This window comes from Yarrowia lipolytica, chromosome 1E (genome assembly GCF_001761485.1).
Source record: "Yarrowia lipolytica chromosome 1E, complete sequence".
Taxonomy (NCBI): Eukaryota; Fungi; Ascomycota; class Dipodascomycetes; order Dipodascales; genus Yarrowia; species Yarrowia lipolytica.
This window is the reverse complement of record NC_090774.1, coordinates 1,758,292-1,777,905: the sequence shown is the minus strand read 5'-3', so window position 1 is coordinate 1,777,905 and position 19,614 is coordinate 1,758,292. Positions and strand designations below refer to the sequence as shown.

General features: G+C 50.9%; 9 protein-coding genes across 9 annotated transcripts; 4 read left to right on the top strand and 5 right to left on the bottom strand.

Annotated features, from left to right (window-relative positions):
- Positions 1 to 107: 107 nt before the first annotated feature.
- Positions 108 to 611, bottom strand: YALI1_E17773g (uncharacterized protein; the record flags this gene model as incomplete). The annotated part of the gene is made up of 1 exon (XM_068283001.1): positions 108 to 611. The coding sequence occupies one exon, from the start codon at positions 609 to 611 to the stop codon at positions 108 to 110; it is 504 nt and encodes a 167-aa protein (XP_068139102.1).
- A 310-nt stretch (positions 612 to 921) lies between these two features.
- YALI1_E17760g (uncharacterized protein) lies at positions 922 to 1,857 on the bottom strand (the record flags this gene model as incomplete). Its single annotated transcript, XM_503955.2, has 1 exon — positions 922 to 1,857. The coding sequence occupies one exon, from the start codon at positions 1,855 to 1,857 to the stop codon at positions 922 to 924; it is 936 nt and encodes a 311-aa protein (XP_503955.2).
- Positions 1,858 to 2,488: 631 nt separating this feature from the next.
- YALI1_E17754g (uncharacterized protein) lies at positions 2,489 to 4,012 on the top strand (the record flags this gene model as incomplete). The annotated part of the gene is made up of 1 exon (XM_503954.3): positions 2,489 to 4,012. One exon carries the CDS (start codon positions 2,489 to 2,491, stop codon positions 4,010 to 4,012), a length of 1,524 nt encoding a protein of 507 aa, XP_503954.1.
- A 3,033-nt stretch (positions 4,013 to 7,045) lies between these two features.
- Positions 7,046 to 12,348, top strand: YALI1_E17699g (uncharacterized protein; the record flags this gene model as incomplete). The annotated part of the gene is made up of 2 exons (XM_503953.4): positions 7,046 to 7,682; positions 8,006 to 12,348. The coding sequence occupies 2 exons, from the start codon at positions 7,046 to 7,048 to the stop codon at positions 12,346 to 12,348; spliced, it is 4,980 nt and encodes a 1,659-aa protein (XP_503953.3).
- A 119-nt stretch (positions 12,349 to 12,467) lies between these two features.
- Positions 12,468 to 13,595, bottom strand: YALI1_E17643g (uncharacterized protein; the record flags this gene model as incomplete). The annotated part of the gene is made up of 1 exon (XM_503952.3): positions 12,468 to 13,595. The coding sequence occupies one exon, from the start codon at positions 13,593 to 13,595 to the stop codon at positions 12,468 to 12,470; it is 1,128 nt and encodes a 375-aa protein (XP_503952.3).
- Positions 13,596 to 14,916: 1,321 nt separating this feature from the next.
- YALI1_E17616g (uncharacterized protein) lies at positions 14,917 to 16,326 on the bottom strand (the record flags this gene model as incomplete). The annotated part of the gene is made up of 1 exon (XM_503951.2): positions 14,917 to 16,326. The coding sequence occupies one exon, from the start codon at positions 16,324 to 16,326 to the stop codon at positions 14,917 to 14,919; it is 1,410 nt and encodes a 469-aa protein (XP_503951.1).
- Positions 16,327 to 16,559: 233 nt separating this feature from the next.
- YALI1_E17613g (uncharacterized protein) lies at positions 16,560 to 18,254 on the top strand (the record flags this gene model as incomplete). Its single annotated transcript, XM_503950.3, has 1 exon — positions 16,560 to 18,254. The coding sequence occupies one exon, from the start codon at positions 16,560 to 16,562 to the stop codon at positions 18,252 to 18,254; it is 1,695 nt and encodes a 564-aa protein (XP_503950.3).
- A 202-nt stretch (positions 18,255 to 18,456) lies between these two features.
- On the top strand, positions 18,457 to 18,879 carry YALI1_E17594g (mitochondrial 54S ribosomal protein bL31m; the record flags this gene model as incomplete). Its single annotated transcript, XM_503949.3, has 1 exon — positions 18,457 to 18,879. One exon carries the CDS (start codon positions 18,457 to 18,459, stop codon positions 18,877 to 18,879), a length of 423 nt encoding a protein of 140 aa, XP_503949.1.
- A 237-nt stretch (positions 18,880 to 19,116) lies between these two features.
- On the bottom strand, positions 19,117 to 19,548 carry YALI1_E17583g (uncharacterized protein; the record flags this gene model as incomplete). The annotated part of the gene is made up of 1 exon (XM_503948.3): positions 19,117 to 19,548. One exon carries the CDS (start codon positions 19,546 to 19,548, stop codon positions 19,117 to 19,119), a length of 432 nt encoding a protein of 143 aa, XP_503948.1.
- Between the last annotated feature and the right edge of the window lie 66 nt (positions 19,549 to 19,614).

The window sequence follows — 19,614 nt, the reverse complement described above, 5'->3', positions numbered from 1 at the left end:
AATAGACACGAACAAACAAACAAACGGCGGAAAAAGCAAAGTCACCTAATACGGCACACGCCGACAATTCTGCTTATCGCACTCACCTCGTGGACCACACAAGCATGCTATGGCATCACGTGCTCTGATGGGGTTCTTTTTCTTTGTGTTGTTCGCCTATATTTTGTGAGACCCTTCCCGATCTCGGCTCGGAGATAATCGGATATATCCGGAACGCTGTGAAACGCGAGGTACCAAAAAGAACGCGAACCACCAGTAGACCTGTCTCTAAAGGAGGTTTTGTTTTCGACACCAAATTTAACCCTCACAAGACACCCCGCCAGTACGATGACGCGCGCGCCTCTTCGTATTCCTCGTATAGCCGCTCCACACTGTTTATGTCCCTCCACCCTGTGACTTCCTCTTGTGGAGTCACCTCGCATCTTGTACGCATTTCCAGGGCAGTCTTTCCTCTTCGGACATGCCGAGAGCCGAACACCACTGTTAAGCGATCGTCGAAGACGTCCATGATAACACTTGGACGAGGCGGGTGACGATGTCTTGAGAATCGAAACCACAGCGAGATAAAAGTATTTTGGCGAGGAAAAGAGCTGATACAGTTGCCGCTCCATAGAGACAAATAAATAATATATTACTACAAGTTTGGGAAGGATCTCATCGTAAGGGCGCTGTTGGGGCTCATACAAAAACGATCAACATGTCCTTCCCTTTATGATTATACTAAACAAGCCCCGGAAACAGTGCTCAATCGCAGCGTTCATGACGCCTGGAATACAGCCTGCGACGCACGCGATTTTTGGGGGCACGTGATTTGGGGGCACGTGACATGGAAATTGCGCCCTGCGGCTCGGCTTCAGGAAGATCAGTAGAAGGCGTTGAAGAACAGTGGGAAGCTGGTTTCAAACTCCAGAATTGTATCTGTTAACGCTTCTTCTTATCACCCTTTCGTCCCTTGGAGCATGAAGGACAGAACCAGACTCCCTGGGGAGGCTCTGCCAGACCCACACAGTCGTAATGGAACCATTCGTACTGACAGTCATCGTTATCACAAGCAACCATTTCTCCGAATGACGGCTGCTGACAGAAACAGTAGAGCACCTCGTCATCTTCCCCAGGTCCGGCTCGAATAGCAGCATCCAGAGATCCCACCGCCACCGTCTCAGGCATGTTTCGGAGCTGCTCAGAGGCACCCACAGACGACTCCTTGCTCATAGATGCAGCCTCGTTATTCTTGTCAGTCGCTCGCTTCTTTGGCGGTCGTGTTCCAGGAGTAGAAGACCGACTGGCCGCTGGAGAACCGCCTCTTCGACTGTTGGCTCTGTCTCTTGTGTAGTTTCGGGATGGGGGTTCCGGTGCAGGAGTGGCTGATGACGTGGCACGCGATCTGTTGGCTGAAATAGGTTTCTGTGGTGGCGCGCCACCCAACAGACCCTCGGCATCCAGCTTGTCGATGTCGTCATTCAGTTTCTTGACGTGTTTTGCCACTAGGGTCAGCGCCTGTGCTGCCAGAGTGCATTTCTCGTCCTGAAGCTCCATGGCGGTCTGGAAGTCCTGGCGTATTTTGGGGTATGCCGCCTGCTCCTTTGGGTTTTCTGCCAGGGAGCCATTTGCTCTGATGAATTTGTGAATCTGGTTGTCGCGTTGTTGGATGCGCTTGCGGGTCTCATAGAACTTGAGATCCTTGTCTCGGACCTCTTCGAGGATGTGTGCGACCTCGGACGGCAGGTTCGCCAGGTCCTGGACGTATTGGTCGAGTACCGACGCTGCGTCCATTGTTGGGTGGGTGATGGCAGAGTAGTGGATGGGTTGATTAAAGTGGTGTAAATAAATGTTTGGTGTGACACAACCAGAGTGCATATTTTATGCAGCTGTCCCAACTAGAAAACCAAGAGTTTTAGTTGGACTTTTTGTCTTTTTAGAGGAGAAAATGACATCTACAAGATACAAAGGAGAAGAGCTGATGTGGCAAGGTCGAACGAGAGGTGAATACAGCCCAATAACGATTACATGACCACAATGAACAACCACTGGGTAACCCAAGGGTTTTTTTTCGGGCAACAGTACATACTGTTACCAGACTACCCAATAGTAGTTCATAACACACTTGTACTGACGATACTACTAGTATTGCAAATTCCCCAATACAATGCTACATCAACACAATTTCAGTACACCCAGTGACCACGCTTGCATAACCCCACATCTGCAATGAAAAGACAGAGCAGTAGACATCATGGAGAATCTCACCAACAGCTCACACACACAACAAAGTCCCCCCCACGGAGCCCCCACTAGCGCCACTAACGCCTCTACCTTAGCTCTCCACTAACAGTGTATAGCCGCAGTCCCCTTACCAGTAGCTTAGTGATTCATACCATAACCCTATTTGAAATTTGTGTGTATGAAACTTTCCTCGACATAGAGTCATCCGGTACCAGTAAAACGTGCGTTGTAACACCGACAGCTCAACGGCTTCACTTACTCCACAATGATCCAACTCAGACCCACTCTAGAGGCTCTTCAGACCATCGTGGCCGACAACCGAGCCGCCGCCACCAAGGAGACTCTTCCCGACAACCTCTATCCCGTTTTCGCCTATGTGGATGCTGAGGCCCTGACTCCTCATACTGCCTACCTCAAGTTGGCTCGTCTGGATGACCCCAACCGAAGTCCCTCGTTCCTGTTCGAGTCTGCCCTCGGTGGTAAGCATCTGTCCCGTTACTCTTTCATTGGATCTAATCCCCGGAAGATGATCAAGACTGGTGCTCCCCATGGACCTGACGTTGATCCGCTCAACCTGCTGGAGTCTGAACTCGACCAGTACCGACAGTTCCAGACCCCCGGCGTCCCCACTCTTTGTGGAGGAGCCATCGGATACATTTCGTACGACTGCATCAAGTACTTCGAGCCCCGAACCAAGCGAGATCTCAAGGACGTCCTGGAGGTCCCCGAAAGTGCCCTCATGCTCTACGACACCATTGTGGCCTTTGACCACGTCTACCAGCGACTCCAGGTTATCACCAATGTCAAGGTTGAGGCCGACACCGATCTCACCAAGGCCTACGAGGACGCCAAGAAGGAGGTGCAGCGAATCGCAGACCTGCTGACTTCCCCTGAGGTTCCCCAGCCCCCCCAGGGACCCGTGACCCTTGGAAAGACTTTCACTTCCAACATTGGCCAGAAGGGTTACGAACAGCACGTGACCACTCTTAAGGAGCGAATCAAGAAGGGAGACATCATCCAGGCCGTGCCCTCCCAGCGAGTAGCTCGGCCCACCGACCTGCATCCCTTCAACGTCTACAGACACCTGCGAACCGTCAACCCCTCTCCCTACCTGTTCTACATTGACTATCTTGATTTCCAGCTTGTTGGTGCTTCTCCTGAGCTGCTCGTCAAGATTGAGAACGGCCGAATTGTGTCTCATCCCATTGCTGGAACGGTTAAGCGGGGAGCTACTCCTGCCGAGGATAACCAGCTGGCTCAGGAGCTTCTCAACTCTGAGAAGGACCGAGCTGAGCACGTCATGCTGGTCGATTTGGCCCGAAACGATGTCAACCGAGTATGTGATCCTCGATCCACTTCCGTCGATCGGCTTTTGGGTGTCGAAACCTTCTCGCACGTCCAGCATCTCGTTTCCCAGGTGTCTGGTGTTCTGCGACCCGACCAGACCCGATTCGACGCCTTCCGATCCATTTTCCCTGCCGGAACCGTTTCTGGTGCCCCCAAGGTCAAGGCCATGGAGCTGGTTGGAGAGCTTGAGAAGGAGAAGCGAGGTGTCTACGCCGGTGCCGTTGGATCTTTCGGCTACAACGGAGAGGCCATGGACACTTGCATTGCTCTTCGAACTATGCTTCTCAAGGACGGTGTTGCGTACCTGCAGGCCGGAGGAGGCATTGTCTTCGATTCTGACGAGTACGACGAATATGTCGAGACTATCAACAAGATGATGGCAAACAACCGGTGTATTGTCGAGGCCGAGGAGATCTGGGCTGGACAGCAGAAGGGTGAGTAGAGGCGATGAAGATGCACTTCATTGCACTGCGCACACAGACACAGCCACAGACAGAGACATGCAAAGCCCAGCACCGCCAGACTCTTGTACTTGACCTAGTCAAATCCGTTTCACACTGTGAGACCCTCACCTTGAGTGAGAGGAGTCCCGTCGAACGACGATATGTAGATAATGAAGAAGGTTGTATACCTGTACAATACTGTGATTTTGTGTGTGAATTGTAGACAGAGAGAGAGCTTTGTGCATAGGAATTGGACTATAATGATATATGGCCAAGGCGACAAGTACGGATTCGGATACTTGGCTTTCCTACAGTACCCGCAACTAAGTGTTACAGTAATCCCGCCGCATGTCTGTCACAGAAGGCTGTTGTCTTGCAGGGGATTTGGCGTGAAGCATGATGTCACAACGCTCCGACGTAGACCCACCCGTTTGTGTTCCCCACTCCCGTACCGTTGACCCCACCCGTTTCTTTGTCTTTTTTAATTTGTCTTGCTTGTTCTTGTAGCCCGATGGAACTTTGGTGCATAGATCGTCGTCCTTGCATCGGAACTAGGTGGGCTGAGCAGAGGTGGGGTACGATAAGCTGGCGGGAATAGGAAGCAGGAAGTTGGGGGCCTCCGAGATCCGGTACCAAAGTATCTCTAGCCCAACTGTAAACGCTCCGCCACTGCGCGGGATAGTTTGCTTTGCTCCGGACCCCACCGTCTCAGGGTTCAATAACTGCAGATCAGGCACACTCCACGTGGGCCACTCTTGTCGATCATATTGAGTAATTAGATAGTAGAGAGCACTTCAGGGTGGGTGGTGGAGGAGATTAGATCCAAAAGCCCCGCAAAGTCGTGTATGGTATTGGACAATTGGATATCAACTCATGCGTCAGATAGGACCGTGGAGGTGGATTTTTCTTGGTTTCATAATTTTCAGGCCTTCCGAGACAGCCATATTGTGAGCGACTAATTGGTTTCGTAATTAAGAGCTCGTGTGACCCTGTTAATTACTAATAAACCTCTCAGGTGTCACCAGTGACAATACTCAGCCTTCTCATTATTTCTTAAATTATTCTTGCCAAGAAATAAGCGAACCCCCCAGTGCAGGGCCAACTGCATCCTCAACTGCAACTGACTGTCACTGAAGTAGGTACCAGGCCACCGTAGGTGCCAATCGGTGTGGTTTCCGGATCAGGTGAGGTTTACCGTATATCCAGTTGCACTTTCTTCATTACTGTACCGTTAGGCTTGCTTCCGCTTTTCGCTTACTGGTAGCGTACCTGTTAATTACTCGCCAGACCCGCCAGATCGACGTTCAATTGTGGCATTGAGATAGAGTGCACTGGACATACTGTACGAGAGTGTACATGTGCACAGTAGTCGTTCTGTCAACAAATGACTGAGTGAGTCACGTGATCGGCAGATCCTCCAACCATCTAAAATATACGGCCATCTCCAGAATCTCCGCGCAAATACCTGCTGCCGTTTGCGGTACACCACATTCCTCCATGTCTTATATTGCCCTGTTCAATACCTCTCTAACGTGTGAGTTTTAATTTTGGCATTCTTGGGAAGGCTATTTTTGGGGACAAGCGAAAGAAGAAAATCGAGACAAGAAAGCAAAACCAAGAAAAGGCGGCATACGCGGGTACAGAAGGACTTCGTATGGCAATCCGACGATCTGCTCGGGAAACCGTAACGCTGCCCTGGATATGACACGATCCATCCCCAGCCTTCCACGGCGCTCCAGAGACTTTTTTTTCTGGTGTCAGCGTCGTAATATCGTATCGGGGGGTTGTACCCTAGCTATTATTCATTACAAGGGCTGCACCCCACACTTGTGTGAGACATGGGAGCTTGTGTCGCAGAAAAGAGACATTTGACGTGAATGGCAGGCTCATGCTGCGGGCAGTGTGTATTACAGCTCCAGTGCGAGTTCAAATACCGTAGCATGGCAGTCTGGGCAGAGAAATCTCAGCTCAGTTGGAACGGACTTCAACCGTGTCTAGCAAAGGGCTGGTAGGGACACACCGTTGGCCAGGCCGAGTAGGTTAGTCAACGCGTAGTGTTGGAATGCAAGGCTGAAACGCAATCAGTGAAAACATGATGACCGGTCCAAGTAGGGCCAGTTATGACCACCAGCCCAGTTGGCAACAGTTGCTCATCTGTCGCAGTCCGGACAAATGCGGGCTCGTAATCTTGAACAACTTATCGTCCAAACCTCCTCCCTTCCGCCCCCCCCCCCCCGGCACCACTTTGTATGCCCTGCTGTGGAATGTCTATGTGCAGAGGGAAAACCGTAAGTGTGACAAGCGAAATGCACCATACGTCAGACAAATTGCTGGCATGGGGGGATTACCCTACCTTGATGTGGGATCGTGGCGATAAGCGACGGCTATAGGGGCCCTAGGGGACCGTATTTGGAGGGTGACCAATGTCCAGACACATGTTTTTTTGGTAGGCCAAAGACCTTTGGTGTCTTTTCCCTTCTTTCAACGGCTCCATACAGACCTCCTTCTGGCCTTGCACTTGCCCCCCCCCCCCCCCGACACAGGACGCGGGCATAATTCGGTCACTCTCATTTTTAAGCTCACGCCTAACAATCGGGCCCAAACGTGATTAACGAGCGTGGTGGCGGGGCACTAAAGGCGCGCGGTTGCAAGGCTGATAGCCCCACCAACGCATTAGTCAGGCACAGATGGGCAAGCGGATCCACTCACCCTAGATTCGGGCGGGAATCTGGCCGGTGCTACTCCACCCCTAACTAAAACTTGCGCAGATCGCCAACTTATCGTCTGTCACCCAGGCCAGTTTGAATTTAGGAAATGCAGTATTTTTGGCCAGAACAACGAAGCTAGCAAAATCATAAGAGCTTATGTGGGCAGACAAGGTTGCGAAACAAGGCAAATGCTTTCCCACCTAAAAAAGCCTAAAGACTGAAGCCTGAACAACAAGAGAGAGCACGGCCAGAAAAAAAAGAGCCCAATATATAGTAAATGGCCCCCCTGAAAGTTCACTCCAGAAGCTATCGCAAACACCAATCATGGCGCACTACTACCCGTCGGGCGTGTCGTCGGTCGGCAACTTCGACTCGCTAGATGTCGAGATCAGATCGCTGGCCGAGGGAATGGTACACAAACCTCACCATCGAGAATCGCGATACATTTTCGACCACACCTTTGACGACGAGTTTCGAGAAGAGCATGAGGACGAATACGACTATGATATGCTGCGGAAGACGTCTTTTGAGAACCCCGACGTCAACCCTTACGTGGAGGCCAGTGCGGAGCCGGAGCTGGATCCCTGGTCGGGCGAGTTCAACTCGCGAAAGTGGATCAAGACCGTGCTGGGTCTCAAGGAGCGATTTGGAAACAGTAAGGGAATCACGGCCGGCGTGTCGTTCAAGAACCTGGGTGCCTACGGGTACGGCAGTCGCAGTGACTACCAGAAGACGTTTCTCAACGTCATTGTGGCCACTGGAGATTTGCTGCGAAGTGCTATTGGCGCTAAACGGACAAGCAAAATCCAGATTCTGCGCAAGTGCGATGGACTGGTGCTTCCAGGTGAAACCTGTGTAGTTCTGGGACGTCCCGGATCAGGATGCACTACATTTCTCAAGAGTATTGCTTGCGAGACGTACGGATTTCATGTGGAGGAAGAGACACAATGGAACTATCAGGGTGAGTATTTGGGATTATGGGGCTATGAGGTTATGAGGGAGATGGAAATACCTGAATGAACATCTTCCAGGTGGTCTATTCTTTCTTGTTGGCCGTTATTTTGTGTCCACCTGATTTTTATTATTTTTTATTATTTTTGTGTGTTGCACACATTCCAATCAGTGCAGATCACTCCCAACACGGCCAGTATCTAATACCTAGACCCGAATAGAGTGTTCTGTACGCGATAATCATACCAGGTGGGAATCAGAACACAAGAACAAAGAAAGCAGATTTCCGCGGAGCGCGAAAAACAATAACCAATAATGACCCTACTAACGCAGGCGTACCACGAGATGTCATGACAAAGCATTGCCGAGGAGAAATTGTCTACAATGCTGAACACGATATCCATTTCCCTCACTTGACGGTCGGACAGACCCTCATGTTTGCGGCTCTAGCCCGAACTCCCCGAAACCGAGTGCTGGGAGTGACCCGAGAGCAGTATGCTCGTCACACCCGAGATGTTACCATGGCCACTCTCGGTCTGTCTCACACAATCAACACCAAGGTTGGATCCGATCTAGTGCGTGGAGTCTCCGGTGGAGAGAGAAAACGAGTCTCTATTGCCGAGTCCGTCGTCTGCGGAGCGCCTCTACAGTGCTGGGATAACTCCACTCGAGGTCTGGATGCTGCGAACGCCACCGAATTCATTCGATCTCTGCGACTTTCCGCCCAGATGACAGGCGCCTCCATGTTTGTGTCTCTGTACCAGGCTTCCCAGGAGGCCTACGACATGTTCGACAAGGTGTGTCTGCTGTACGAGGGACGACAAATCTTCTTCGGTAAGGCCGGAGAGGCCACATCATACTTTGAGGGTCTGGGATTCGAGCGAGCCCATCGCCAGACCACTGGTGATTTTCTGACCTCCCTTACAAACCCTGTCGAGCGAAGAATCAAGGCTGGATGGGAGAAGCTCGTGCCTCGAACTCCCGAGGAGTTTGAGTCTCGATGGAGATCGTCCCGAACACACGCTCTGTTAGTTTACAACATCGACCGATTCAATACCACTCATCCTCTTGGTGGTCAGGGTTATGTCGAGTTCATGAAGCTCCGAAAGGAGTCTCAGGCCCGAAATACCCGTCTGTCGTCGCCATATCTGCTCTCCTGGCCCATGCAGGTTCGTCTGTGTCTCTGGAGAGGCTTCTTGTTGGTGAGAGGAGACTTGTCCATGACGCTGATGACCATCATTGGTAACTTCATCATGGCCCTCATTCTGGCATCAATGTACTATAATTTGCGAGAGTCGACTGATGCCTTCTTCTCGCGATCTGCCCTGCTTTTCTTGGCCATGTTGCTGAACGCTATGGCCTCCGTTTTGGAGATTTTCGTGCTGTACGGACAGCGACCACTGATTGAGAAACACAAACGATATGCATTGTACCATCCCTTTGCAGAATCAATCGCGTCAATGTTGGTTGATTTACCGACCAAACTGGCAACTCTGATTTCAGTCAACCTCGCTCTTTACTTCATGACTAACCTGAGACGAACCCCGGGTGCCTTCTTCATCTTCCTGCTCTTTTCGTTCACCTGTACCATGGCAATGTCCATGATTTTCCGGTTCACTGCTTCTGTCACCAAGACTATGGAACAGGCTCTGGCCCCCGCCTCTGTGCTAGTTTTGGCACTGGTTATTTACACTGGTTTCACGCTTCCCGTCGATTACATGCATGGATGGGCCCGATGGATGAATTACCTCAATCCTGTTGCTTATGCGTTTGAGGCAGTAATGGTGAACGAGTTCCGAAACAGAAGGTTCCCTTGTGGACTTTACGTTCCTTCCCGGTCTTTCTACAACTCTGTGCCCGCTGAGTCCAAGTCTTGTGTGGCTATCGGCGCCAAGCTCGGCCAGGACTACGTCGATGGCTCCGTGTTCATCAGCACGGCCTACAAGTACGAGAGTGGACACCTGTGGCGAAACCTGGGCATTCTGTGGGCCTTTGCTGGCTTTTTCTGCGGCGTCTACCTGCTTGCTGCCGAGTACGTGACCATGGCCCAGTCCAAGGGTGAGGTTCTGCTGTTCAAGCGATCCCAGCATCGAAAGAACCTCAAGGCCAAGCCTGACAAACGATTCCAAGACGTTGAGCTTGGAGACAACCTCGGCGACCACAACTTGGACCAAAACCTCGGCGACAACCACTCGACGTACTCTTACCAGCAACCCATCCAGGCTCAGATTCCCCCTTCTCGGTACGCCCAGCAGGCTCCCATGACTCCCGCTCCTATGATGCATGTCCCCATGACTCCTGGTGGCATGCTTTCTCCCGGTCAGCAAATGTTCTCTCCCGGTCAGCAAATGATGACGCCTGGTCCCATGTCACCCGCAGGCATGATGACTCCCGGTTTTACATATGTGCCCCCCCATGGAGACACTATTCACCAACCGCCTACCGTTGGAGACGACATCAACTACACGACTCCCGCGCCCCAGGTGAACTTCACCCCTGCCACTCCAGCTCAGTACACTACTCCCGCCACCCCAGCTCAGTACAACACTCCTGGCACCCCCGGTATTACTGGTGGGTACGAGCCCCCTCATGGAGACACTGTTCACATGCCCCCCACAGTTGGTGATGACACAAACTACATTCCCACCAAGGTTCGCACCAACCTGTCTCTCAACTCGTCCAAATCTAACTTGCAGCACTCTGGAGTGTTCCAATGGACCGATGTTTGCTACGATATCAAGGTTGCTGGTGAGAACAAGCGATTGCTGGACCATATCGACGGTTACGTGAAGCCCGGTACCCTCACCGCTCTCATGGGAGCTTCTGGTGCTGGAAAGACTACTCTTCTTGATGTGCTGGCTGATCGAAAATCCACTGGTATTGTTCATGGAGACATGTTGGTCAATGGCCAGCAGCGAAACGCCTCTTTCCAGCGAAAGACCGGATACGTTCAACAGCAGGATTTGCATACTGCCACTGCCACTGTTCGTGAGTCCCTCGAGTTCTCAGCTCTGTTGCGACAGCCCTCTTCTGTGTCTCGAGCTGACAAGCTGGCTTACGTCGATGAGGTCATTTCTATTCTTGAGATGGATTCTTACGCTGATGCCGTTGTTGGTGTTCCTGGTGAAGGTCTTAACGTGGAACAGCGAAAGCGTCTGACTATCGGCGTCGAGCTTGCTGCCAAGCCCGAGCTGCTGCTTTTCCTGGATGAGCCTACCTCCGGTCTGGATTCCCAGACTGCTTGGTCTATCGTCTCTCTGCTCAAAAAGCTGGCTGCCAACGGTCAGGCTATCCTGTGTACCATCCATCAGCCCTCTGCCATTCTGTTCCAAGAGTTTGATCGACTTCTGTTCCTGGCAGCCGGTGGAAAGACAGTGTACTACGGAGACCTCGGTGATAAGGCGTCTCTGCTCATTGAATACTTTGAAAGTAACGGTGCTGACCCTTGTCCTGATAACGGCAACCCTGCCGAATGGATGCTGGAGGTAATTGGTGCTGCTCCTGGTTCCCGGGCCAAGAAGGACTGGCCCTCAGTCTGGCGATACTCCCAGCTTCGACGACAACAGCGTGAGGAACTCGATGATATGCGTCTTGCATTCAACGCTGACTCTCAGGCAGCTCTTGCAGTTGGAGGAGAAGACACTGATTTCGCCGTGTCTCAGTGGACCCAGCTGTACTACGTTACCAAGCGACTGCTGCAGTTCCACTGGCGAACTCCCTCCTATCTGTGGTCCAAGATGACTCTGTGTATTGGTTGTGCTCTGTTCATTGGTTTCTCCTTCTACAAGTCGGCTCGAGACATTCAGGGTCTTCAGAACCAAATGTTTAGTATTTTCCTCATGTTCCTGATTTTCACCACAGTTGCCGAGCAGATTATGCCTCTTTTCATGATTCAGCGAGACTTGTACGAGGCTCGAGAGCGTGCTTCCAAGACTTACTCGTGGCAGGTGTTCCTCGGCGGAAATATGCTCGCGGAGCTTCCCTGGCAGATTATCGTGGCGGTTGTCGTCTTCTTCTGCATGTACTACCCCATTGGATTCTATCGAATTGCGGCTGAGAACCACCAGACACAGGAGCGAGGAGCTCTCTACTTCCTCTTCCTGCTGGTCTTCTTCATTTACGACTCTACCTACGCTCACATGATTGGTGTCATGTTCAACAACCACGAGACGGCAGCCAACTTTGCATACCTGCTCTTCTCCTTCTGTCTTATGTTCTGTGGTGTGCTGGCCACGAAGGAGTCCATGCCTGGATTCTGGATCTTCATGTACCGAGCGTCGCCTCTGACATACTTCATTGGCGGTTTCATGGCCACTGGTTTGGCCGGAGGAAAGGTGACATGTTCGCAACATGAGATTTTGCAGTTCAAGCCTCTCAAGGGCAACTCTTGTGCACAGTACATGAAACCCTTCCTGGACAATGCTGGCATCTTCAAGGGCTACCTGCTCAATGAAACTGCCACCGACATGTGTCACTATTGCCCCATCGAGAACGCTGATGCCTACCTCGACAATGCCTCCATTTTCTATGGAGACCGATGGCGAAACTTTGGCATTGTGTTTGCCTATCCCATCTTCAACGTTTGTGCCACCTTTATGCTCTACTACGTTCTTCGAGTTCCTGGCGTGCGATACAAGATTGCGTCCAAGGTCCGCTGGCGACGAAAGAAGCAGTAAGGTGCTATTTATGTATCTATTTATTACTAATCATAATGTCATTTTGAAAACAACTCACACGAAAACGAGTATTTTATCGAGTCAGATGTATAAATTAATGGTAATTATGTAGAGAAGAGTTAGGCAAACATGTCGCTGGTGAAGTCCACGAGCAATCCTTGGGTCTGGAGCATCTCCATCTCCTTACCGGCACATTCCTTGCCAAATTTCAAGCAGTCCTTGGCGATTTTGTTGCGAATCTTGCGGTTGCCTGCACAGTAGGCTCTGTACCATCCAACAATGGCCGAGGAGGCACAGGGGGGATCCATAGAGAGCAGCTTCTCGGTGGCCTTCACCTTGAGATCTTCAATTTCGTAAGTCTTGGCCATGATCAGAAGGCCACAGAGCTGGTCAAAGTTGTCAGGAACAACTCCAGTGAGAGTATACTGTTGGAAAGCTTCCACCCATTCGGCAGGCTGGTCGATATGGATTGTTTTGGAGACGTTATCCATGTTATCAAGCAACTTGGGAAATTCGGAGAGCTTGGAGGAGAAGACACCAACCTTGACGACATCATCCAGGTCCTTGTTGTTGGCGGTGATTTGGTAATCGTGAAGAGAGTGGCCGTTTGGCTGGCTGACACAATGTTCCTCGCACTGCTTCATGTTGTTGAGCTGTCGTCGAGTTCCAATGTAGATTCGAGGAGTGTCCAAATCGCTGTTAGGAATGTTCTCGGGAATGCTGAACTTCTCATGGAAATGGACCATTTTGGCGTCCACCCACTGCTCGGTCTTGTTGTCAAACACAAAAATGGAGTTGTCTCTGTTCTCGAACCAGTGGCTCTTTCGGTAGTAGCCTCCAAAGACAATGATCTTGTCTTCCAGCACCACGGCATGGTGGCTTACTGCAGGGCCGGGGGCGTACTTGTTGGCCTCAATGATCTTGACGGCGCCGTCCTTCTTGATGAAGGTTTTTGTATTGTGGTAAATCTGCTCGTGGAACACGTCCTTCTTGTCCACTTGGACGTAGCCTCCGTGGATGAATTCGATGGTGCCGAGGGTCAGTCTGCAGGGTCCGATGAGATCGTCCACCGAGTAGGTGGGGGTAGTAGCTGAGGGCATGGTTGTAATGGTGGAGAGGGCTTGATTGGATAACAATGTGAAACGGCTACTTCTGAGAACCACACCGATACTTATATTCATTCCTCTTGCGACTGGACTTCCATTTGCTGCCTTACTCATTAACGTGCCTATTGCGGCTGAGCGCATGAAACCTGCGAGGTTGGCTGAAGAAGGACATTATCGGCCCATTTTGGAGTGGAGCTTCGGGGATAAGCGTCCAACAAGAGAGCCAACAAGAGCCAACAAGAAGCAAGAACAAGAGCGAAGCACACACGGAGAAACCAAGACAAGAAAACGTCCAGCGACTTTGAAAGCAAGGTGGGTCCACTGACAAGAGAACTGGTACCGAGCAAATATGCAGGTGACAGGGGTGTGGCTGGTGGTCTGTCAGTTGATTCGGTGCTGTACTACAAGTAGAGACATTGGCAGTACTCGCTTGTTTGTAAAAGTGGAGTGTCGTGTCTAATTTCGAAATCAGATACAGTACAAGGTCGAGTACGAAAATATAAGTATGTACAGTATGTACAATACCACTTTGGACGACAGAAGTGTATGTTTTAGTAACGTAATATGGGCACTACTTTTGCGCTCTGTAGCCGTATCTGAGTCGCTGGACCACAAAAGTAATCATACGATGATCGTCCTTGATTCAGATGCCCTCCGTTTCACCAATGCTTGTCTCCAAAGTGTCTTACAATACCCGCTCAACCTTCTCGTATTTTCGATATCGCATGGTTTGGCTCTGCGTGCAGCCGGTCCGAGTATACATCTGGGGCGACCTCAAGAGGTCCACCATACGAGGGTTTTGGACTAAACGACGACAAAAAGAGCTAGAAAAAAGCCCCCGTAAACGTTTCTGTTAAATCTAGCCGTTATAAATTGTCTCTTTTGTACAAAATGCCCTCTAACAAGCACTAGACCGTTCAACACAGTGCCAAACACAGCTGGCAACTTCTCTCAACTAAAACTCTAACAACTTAAACCGAATGTTTAATTATTAGGTTACAACAGCCTCGTCCCGAGACCGAGGGTCTGTTCAGCATCTTCATTGATGAAACTGAAGTAATAGTCTTGATAACGACTCTAGCTTTGAAATACAACGTTCCAACGTTTTTTCAAGTCCATTATGACTTTTCCAGCTTCTCTCTGATCAATATTGACCTGGCTCACCTCAGAATAAACATGGCTTCTCTGCAGTTGCTCCATGCTCTCACACCACCACGTGCATGAGACACGTGATCCGGATCCGCTTTATCCGACCCGATCAACGTCCAGTGACCATCCAAACCGATGAATAATATTTGTCACGATGGAGAAAAGGCCACAGAACAACTTGAGACATAAACAGACCAATACTGTAACTGGCAGACTGTTGCTCAGCTACCTGTACAAGTACAATCTAATCACTCGTTATTGCATTTCATTATTTTCTACTCCTGGCCTCCCAATAAATAGTTATCTATGTCTATCAACACCGCTTCAACTCGGAGACAAAGGCCTCGCCCCAATGCTGAGAGGTGTACTTACTAACGTACTTGAACAGCTTGCGGTGGTTCTCAGCCTTCTTCTCGGGCGAAAAAGTCAGAGAGTCGTACAGAGCCTCGGCCATGTCTTCGGTGTTCCATGGGTTGACAATCAGGGCTCCGTTGAGACTCTGAGCTGCACCTGTGAATTCAGACAAGATCAGCGATCCGTGCTTCTCAGTTTGACAAGCAACATACTCATACGACACTAGGTTCATTCCGTCTCGCGTAGACGACACGAAACACACATCTGATATCGAGTAGAGAGCAATCAGCTCGTTGAAGTCCACCGATCGGTGCATGAAATGGATGGGCGTAAACTCGACAGTACCAAACATACCGTTGATACGTCCGACCAGCTCATTCACCACTGCTCTCAGGTTCTGATACTCTTCCACTAGTCCTCGGGAAGGCACTGCGACCTGCACCAGCACGACCTTGCCGATCCATTCGGGGTGTTCTGACAGGAAGACCTCAAAGGCGTGAAGTTTCTGGGGCACACCCTTGATGTAATCCAATCTGTCGACACCCACAACCACCTTGATGCCCTTAAACTTATCCTGGAGCTGTGCGATTCGTTCCTGAACAGCTGGTCGTTTGCATCCTTCGAGAAACTTGTTGACATCAATACCGATAGGAAACGCACCTACCACGACATGACGCCCCTTGTAATACGTTCCGTTGGGCATGGTTTCTAGATCCAGGATTCGAGAGACGGACGACAGAAAGTGGCGAGCGTAGTCGTAGGTGTGGAAGCCAATGAGGTTGCACGACAGCACACCTGTCAGCACCTCCTTTCGGACAGGCAAAATTCTGTAGATTTCCGAAGATGGGAATGGCGTGTGCAGGAAGAATCCAATCTTCAGGCCGTCGAGAGCGCTGTTGTTCTCGCACTCTTCACGCAGCATCTCGGGTAGCAACATGAGGTGGTAGTCGTGGACCCACACAATGTCGCCGGGTTTGACGATTGATGCCACCTTTTTGGCAAATAGCCGGTTGGCCTGTGTGTAAGCTTCCCACGCCACCTGGTCGAAATTCATTTCTCCGGGATGGTAGTGGAACAAGGGCCACAGAATGGAGTTGGAGAAGCCATTGTAATGGAGGTCGGCGAGATCGTCGTCCATGAACACGGGCACGCACGAGAACATGGTCTCAAGGTCATTGATGAGTCGCGGCTTGTCTTTTTCGGGGATCTCTAATCCGGGCCACCCAAACCATTGGAAGGTCGTCGACTGCTTGAGGCCCGACAGCGCTGTTACCAGGCCCCCTGAGCTCATTGTGTACTTGTAGGTGCCATCTTCCTCGCGGGAAATGGTCACCGGCAGACGGTTCGATATGACCAGCACGTTGGGCATTATATCTGTCAGGGAAATGTCTCGTTTGTGGTGTGTTGCTGGCGCGGTAGAAGAGACACTGTTATTTACTTGCAACAAGATTCACTCTATGTGCATGGCGGGTTTGGGGATGGGAGACTTGTGTTTGCGCTAACTTAAGGTTGAGTACACATCCCCCATGCGCGCTGTAGTTCGACTCCCACCGCTGCAAATAAATAATTTCGACACCGCGATCCTCCACTCATCACGACACCATGGAGGCCAAAAAGCACCAAATCAAGTCGCGTCTGGCGTCCGTCGAGCTGCCCATCAATGTGGTAAACGAGGACCGTGCGCTGACTATGCTGGGAGGTCCTGAAAAGGTGGCACGAGCCATCAAAAACTCCGACAAGCTGGAGCTGCAATTCAGACCGGAAGACCACTTTGCACACCCCGTCAATTCGGTGCTCTCAAACGACCAGCACGTGCTGCTCGAAGTCAAGCTGTCGAAAAAACTGCTGGAGAAACACAATGGAGACGTGCGAGCTGCTCTTAAGGCACAGGAACAAGAAACGGGGAAAAGCTCCGACTACAAATGCCACCATATCAGCTCGACACAACGATTCCGAGAAATGGCTGATTTTCAATGGTGCACCAAAAACTCGCCATTTGTGCACAAGGTGGAGGCCTCGCTGTTTGCTGGAGACCTCCAAAGAATCAAAGAGCTGGAGCTGGAGGGACCTGGTGATCTCACATCTGTCGAAATCGACTCAATTCCACCTCCTCGATTTTCGCTCATCCATTACCCTTTCCCTTACTACTACAAACAGAACCCCATGGTCACTGTCGTCAAAGATGGCTCTTCTACAAAGCTAGTGAACGCCAATGCTGCACCCAAGCTGTACTCCTGGGTACTTACAGCAACAGACCCAGCCCCCACTGGCCCTAGAAAAGAGCTTGCCCCTCTTCCTGAGCCAGATGCTGAGATGGACACTTCCAACGGAGACGCTAGACGTGACTACTCCGGCAAACCCGCCCAACAGGTGCACGAGAAGCTACTCAGACAATGTGTGGATGAGCTGCAGGAGCTCTTCAGAGAACGGCCTCTTTGGACTCGCCAGGGACTGCGTCATTACGTTAACAACCCCGAGCTCAAACACATTCTCAGATTCGCATTGCCCTATGTGGCTTACTATTTCCGATCTGGACCCTGGAGAGGAGCCTATGTGGTATATGGAAAGGACCCCAGAACTGACCCCAGCATGCGGTTCTACCAGACAGAAGCTTTTCGAATCAGCGACAACCAAGACGAAAAGACTGAGAAGGTGGAGGATGACTTGGCCGGTCTTGCCCCTCCCGTTCAGCCTGCTGCTCAAAAGGCACTTCCCCTGCCGTATGTCTTTGACGGAATTCATCCTCCCGAGTCGCAAACTCTGCAGCTGTGCGACATTACTGACCCTCTCTTGTACGAGAAAATCCACAGTGCCCCTGTTCGAGCCAAGTACGACGTTCTGGACGGCTGGTTCGAGTACAATGACATCAGCAAGATTCGAAAGGCTCTCCGAGCCAAGGTCCGAGGAACTATTCTTAGGGAGAACTCCAACGAAACCGTGCAGGCCATCTTTGACGCCGAGGAAGAGCAGCGACCTGAAGGTGATGTTGAAGAGAATCAGGTTGCTGAGGACGACGAAGAGGACGTTGTGGAGGTTGTGGACCCCGAGATGCAGCCCGAGACTACAGAGGCGGCTGTTATTACCGAATCCTCTTCGGAGCCCCCTGTGGAGGACCCTGATCTCAACATGTTCAGTCTTCATCTTAACAACGTCAAGAGCCTGCGAGACCTGTCGGGTATTTCTCAGCAGCGAATTGACGATAAGGATAAAGATAAGGATACGGGCAAGGACGAGGGCAAGGGCGAGGGCAATGGCGAGGGCAAGGGCGAGGGCAAGGACGAGGACAAGGAATGGTAGTACTATTTGTACAACTTGTATGTATTTTACGGTATTTAATGTATTTTTAAGAAGCACTCTTGTTATGCTCATACCAAAGAGTCGAACTCACGACCCCCTGTATAGCTGATTTTTACCTCGTCTGAAAAAAACCTAACCCTGCAACATCCAAACTGTGTTAGTGAATTTTCGGATCACGGTACATCACTTCACAGTCACAAACATGTTCAAGCGAGCTACCGTCCCCCTGACGACAATCAAGAACGCCAGAAACGCCTCGATTCTGCGAGCGCCCAAGCGACAAAAGCGACTCGCTTTCGGACAGACCATCGCTCCCGTTTTCCACGAGTTTGAGTGCACCGTCCAGCTGTCCGACGGCTCCACCTACAAGCGACGAACCGTGGCCCCCGTGGAGCAGCTGAAGCCCATTAATGATCAGCGAAACGTGCATCTCTGGAACCCCAACAAGCCCGAGCTCAAGACCGACTCTGGAGAGGAGGGCAAGCAGATGTCCAAGTTCAACGAGAAGTTTGGTTTCGGCGAGGTCGACGACGACTTTGCCGATTTGCTGGGTCAGGACTTCGTCGAGACCAAGTCTGGAGTTCAGGTCCAGAAGAAGAAGTCCGACCTGAAGAAGAAGAAATAGGCGACGTAGAAGGAGACACGGAGAAGGCGTTGGTAGCGCAAAAACAGTACATAGTAACCAGCATATTATTGGATGATCTGAGTACGTAGGGGATTGTAAAGACATGGCATACATTCCTCAAACACATGGTGCACGCTATGAACTCCCGTTCACGTCGTAGTTATGGCTATATTACATATAAATTACTAATCTTTCTATGATGCAGAGTTATCCCGTCGTGGACAAGTAGACCTTTCTCTAAAACTTGTGTTTGGTACTATAGTCCTTGGGACTGACCACCAGACCCTTACCTTTACTTGCTCCACGATAGACTGTTTCGATGATGTCAATGAGCTCCTGCTTGTCCTCCAATACCCAGTTCAACTTGTTGTTATCTCCGGTGCCAAAGTCGCACATGATGTGTTTGTTTCGGTAGAAAAACATGACCGATACTGGGTCATACAGCTCGTACATCTGGTTGAACTCGGGCACCTGGTCAATGTCGCACACGTAGACGGCCGCGAAGTTTCTGATCTTTTCCGCCACCGAGTACAGATGGTCGTCCATTTTCATGCATTCGAGGTCGTGGTCTCGGCCGAATCGAATGACAACGAGTCGATCCTCCTCCGATAAGATGGCCTGGTCCACGTGCCAGCCCGTGTTCAGGTGAGGCAGCAAGATAGATCCCATGATGTGTGTGTAATGTGCTGAGTTGGTGCAGAGGTAGGGATATATTTAGGTCACGTGAGTGGGAGG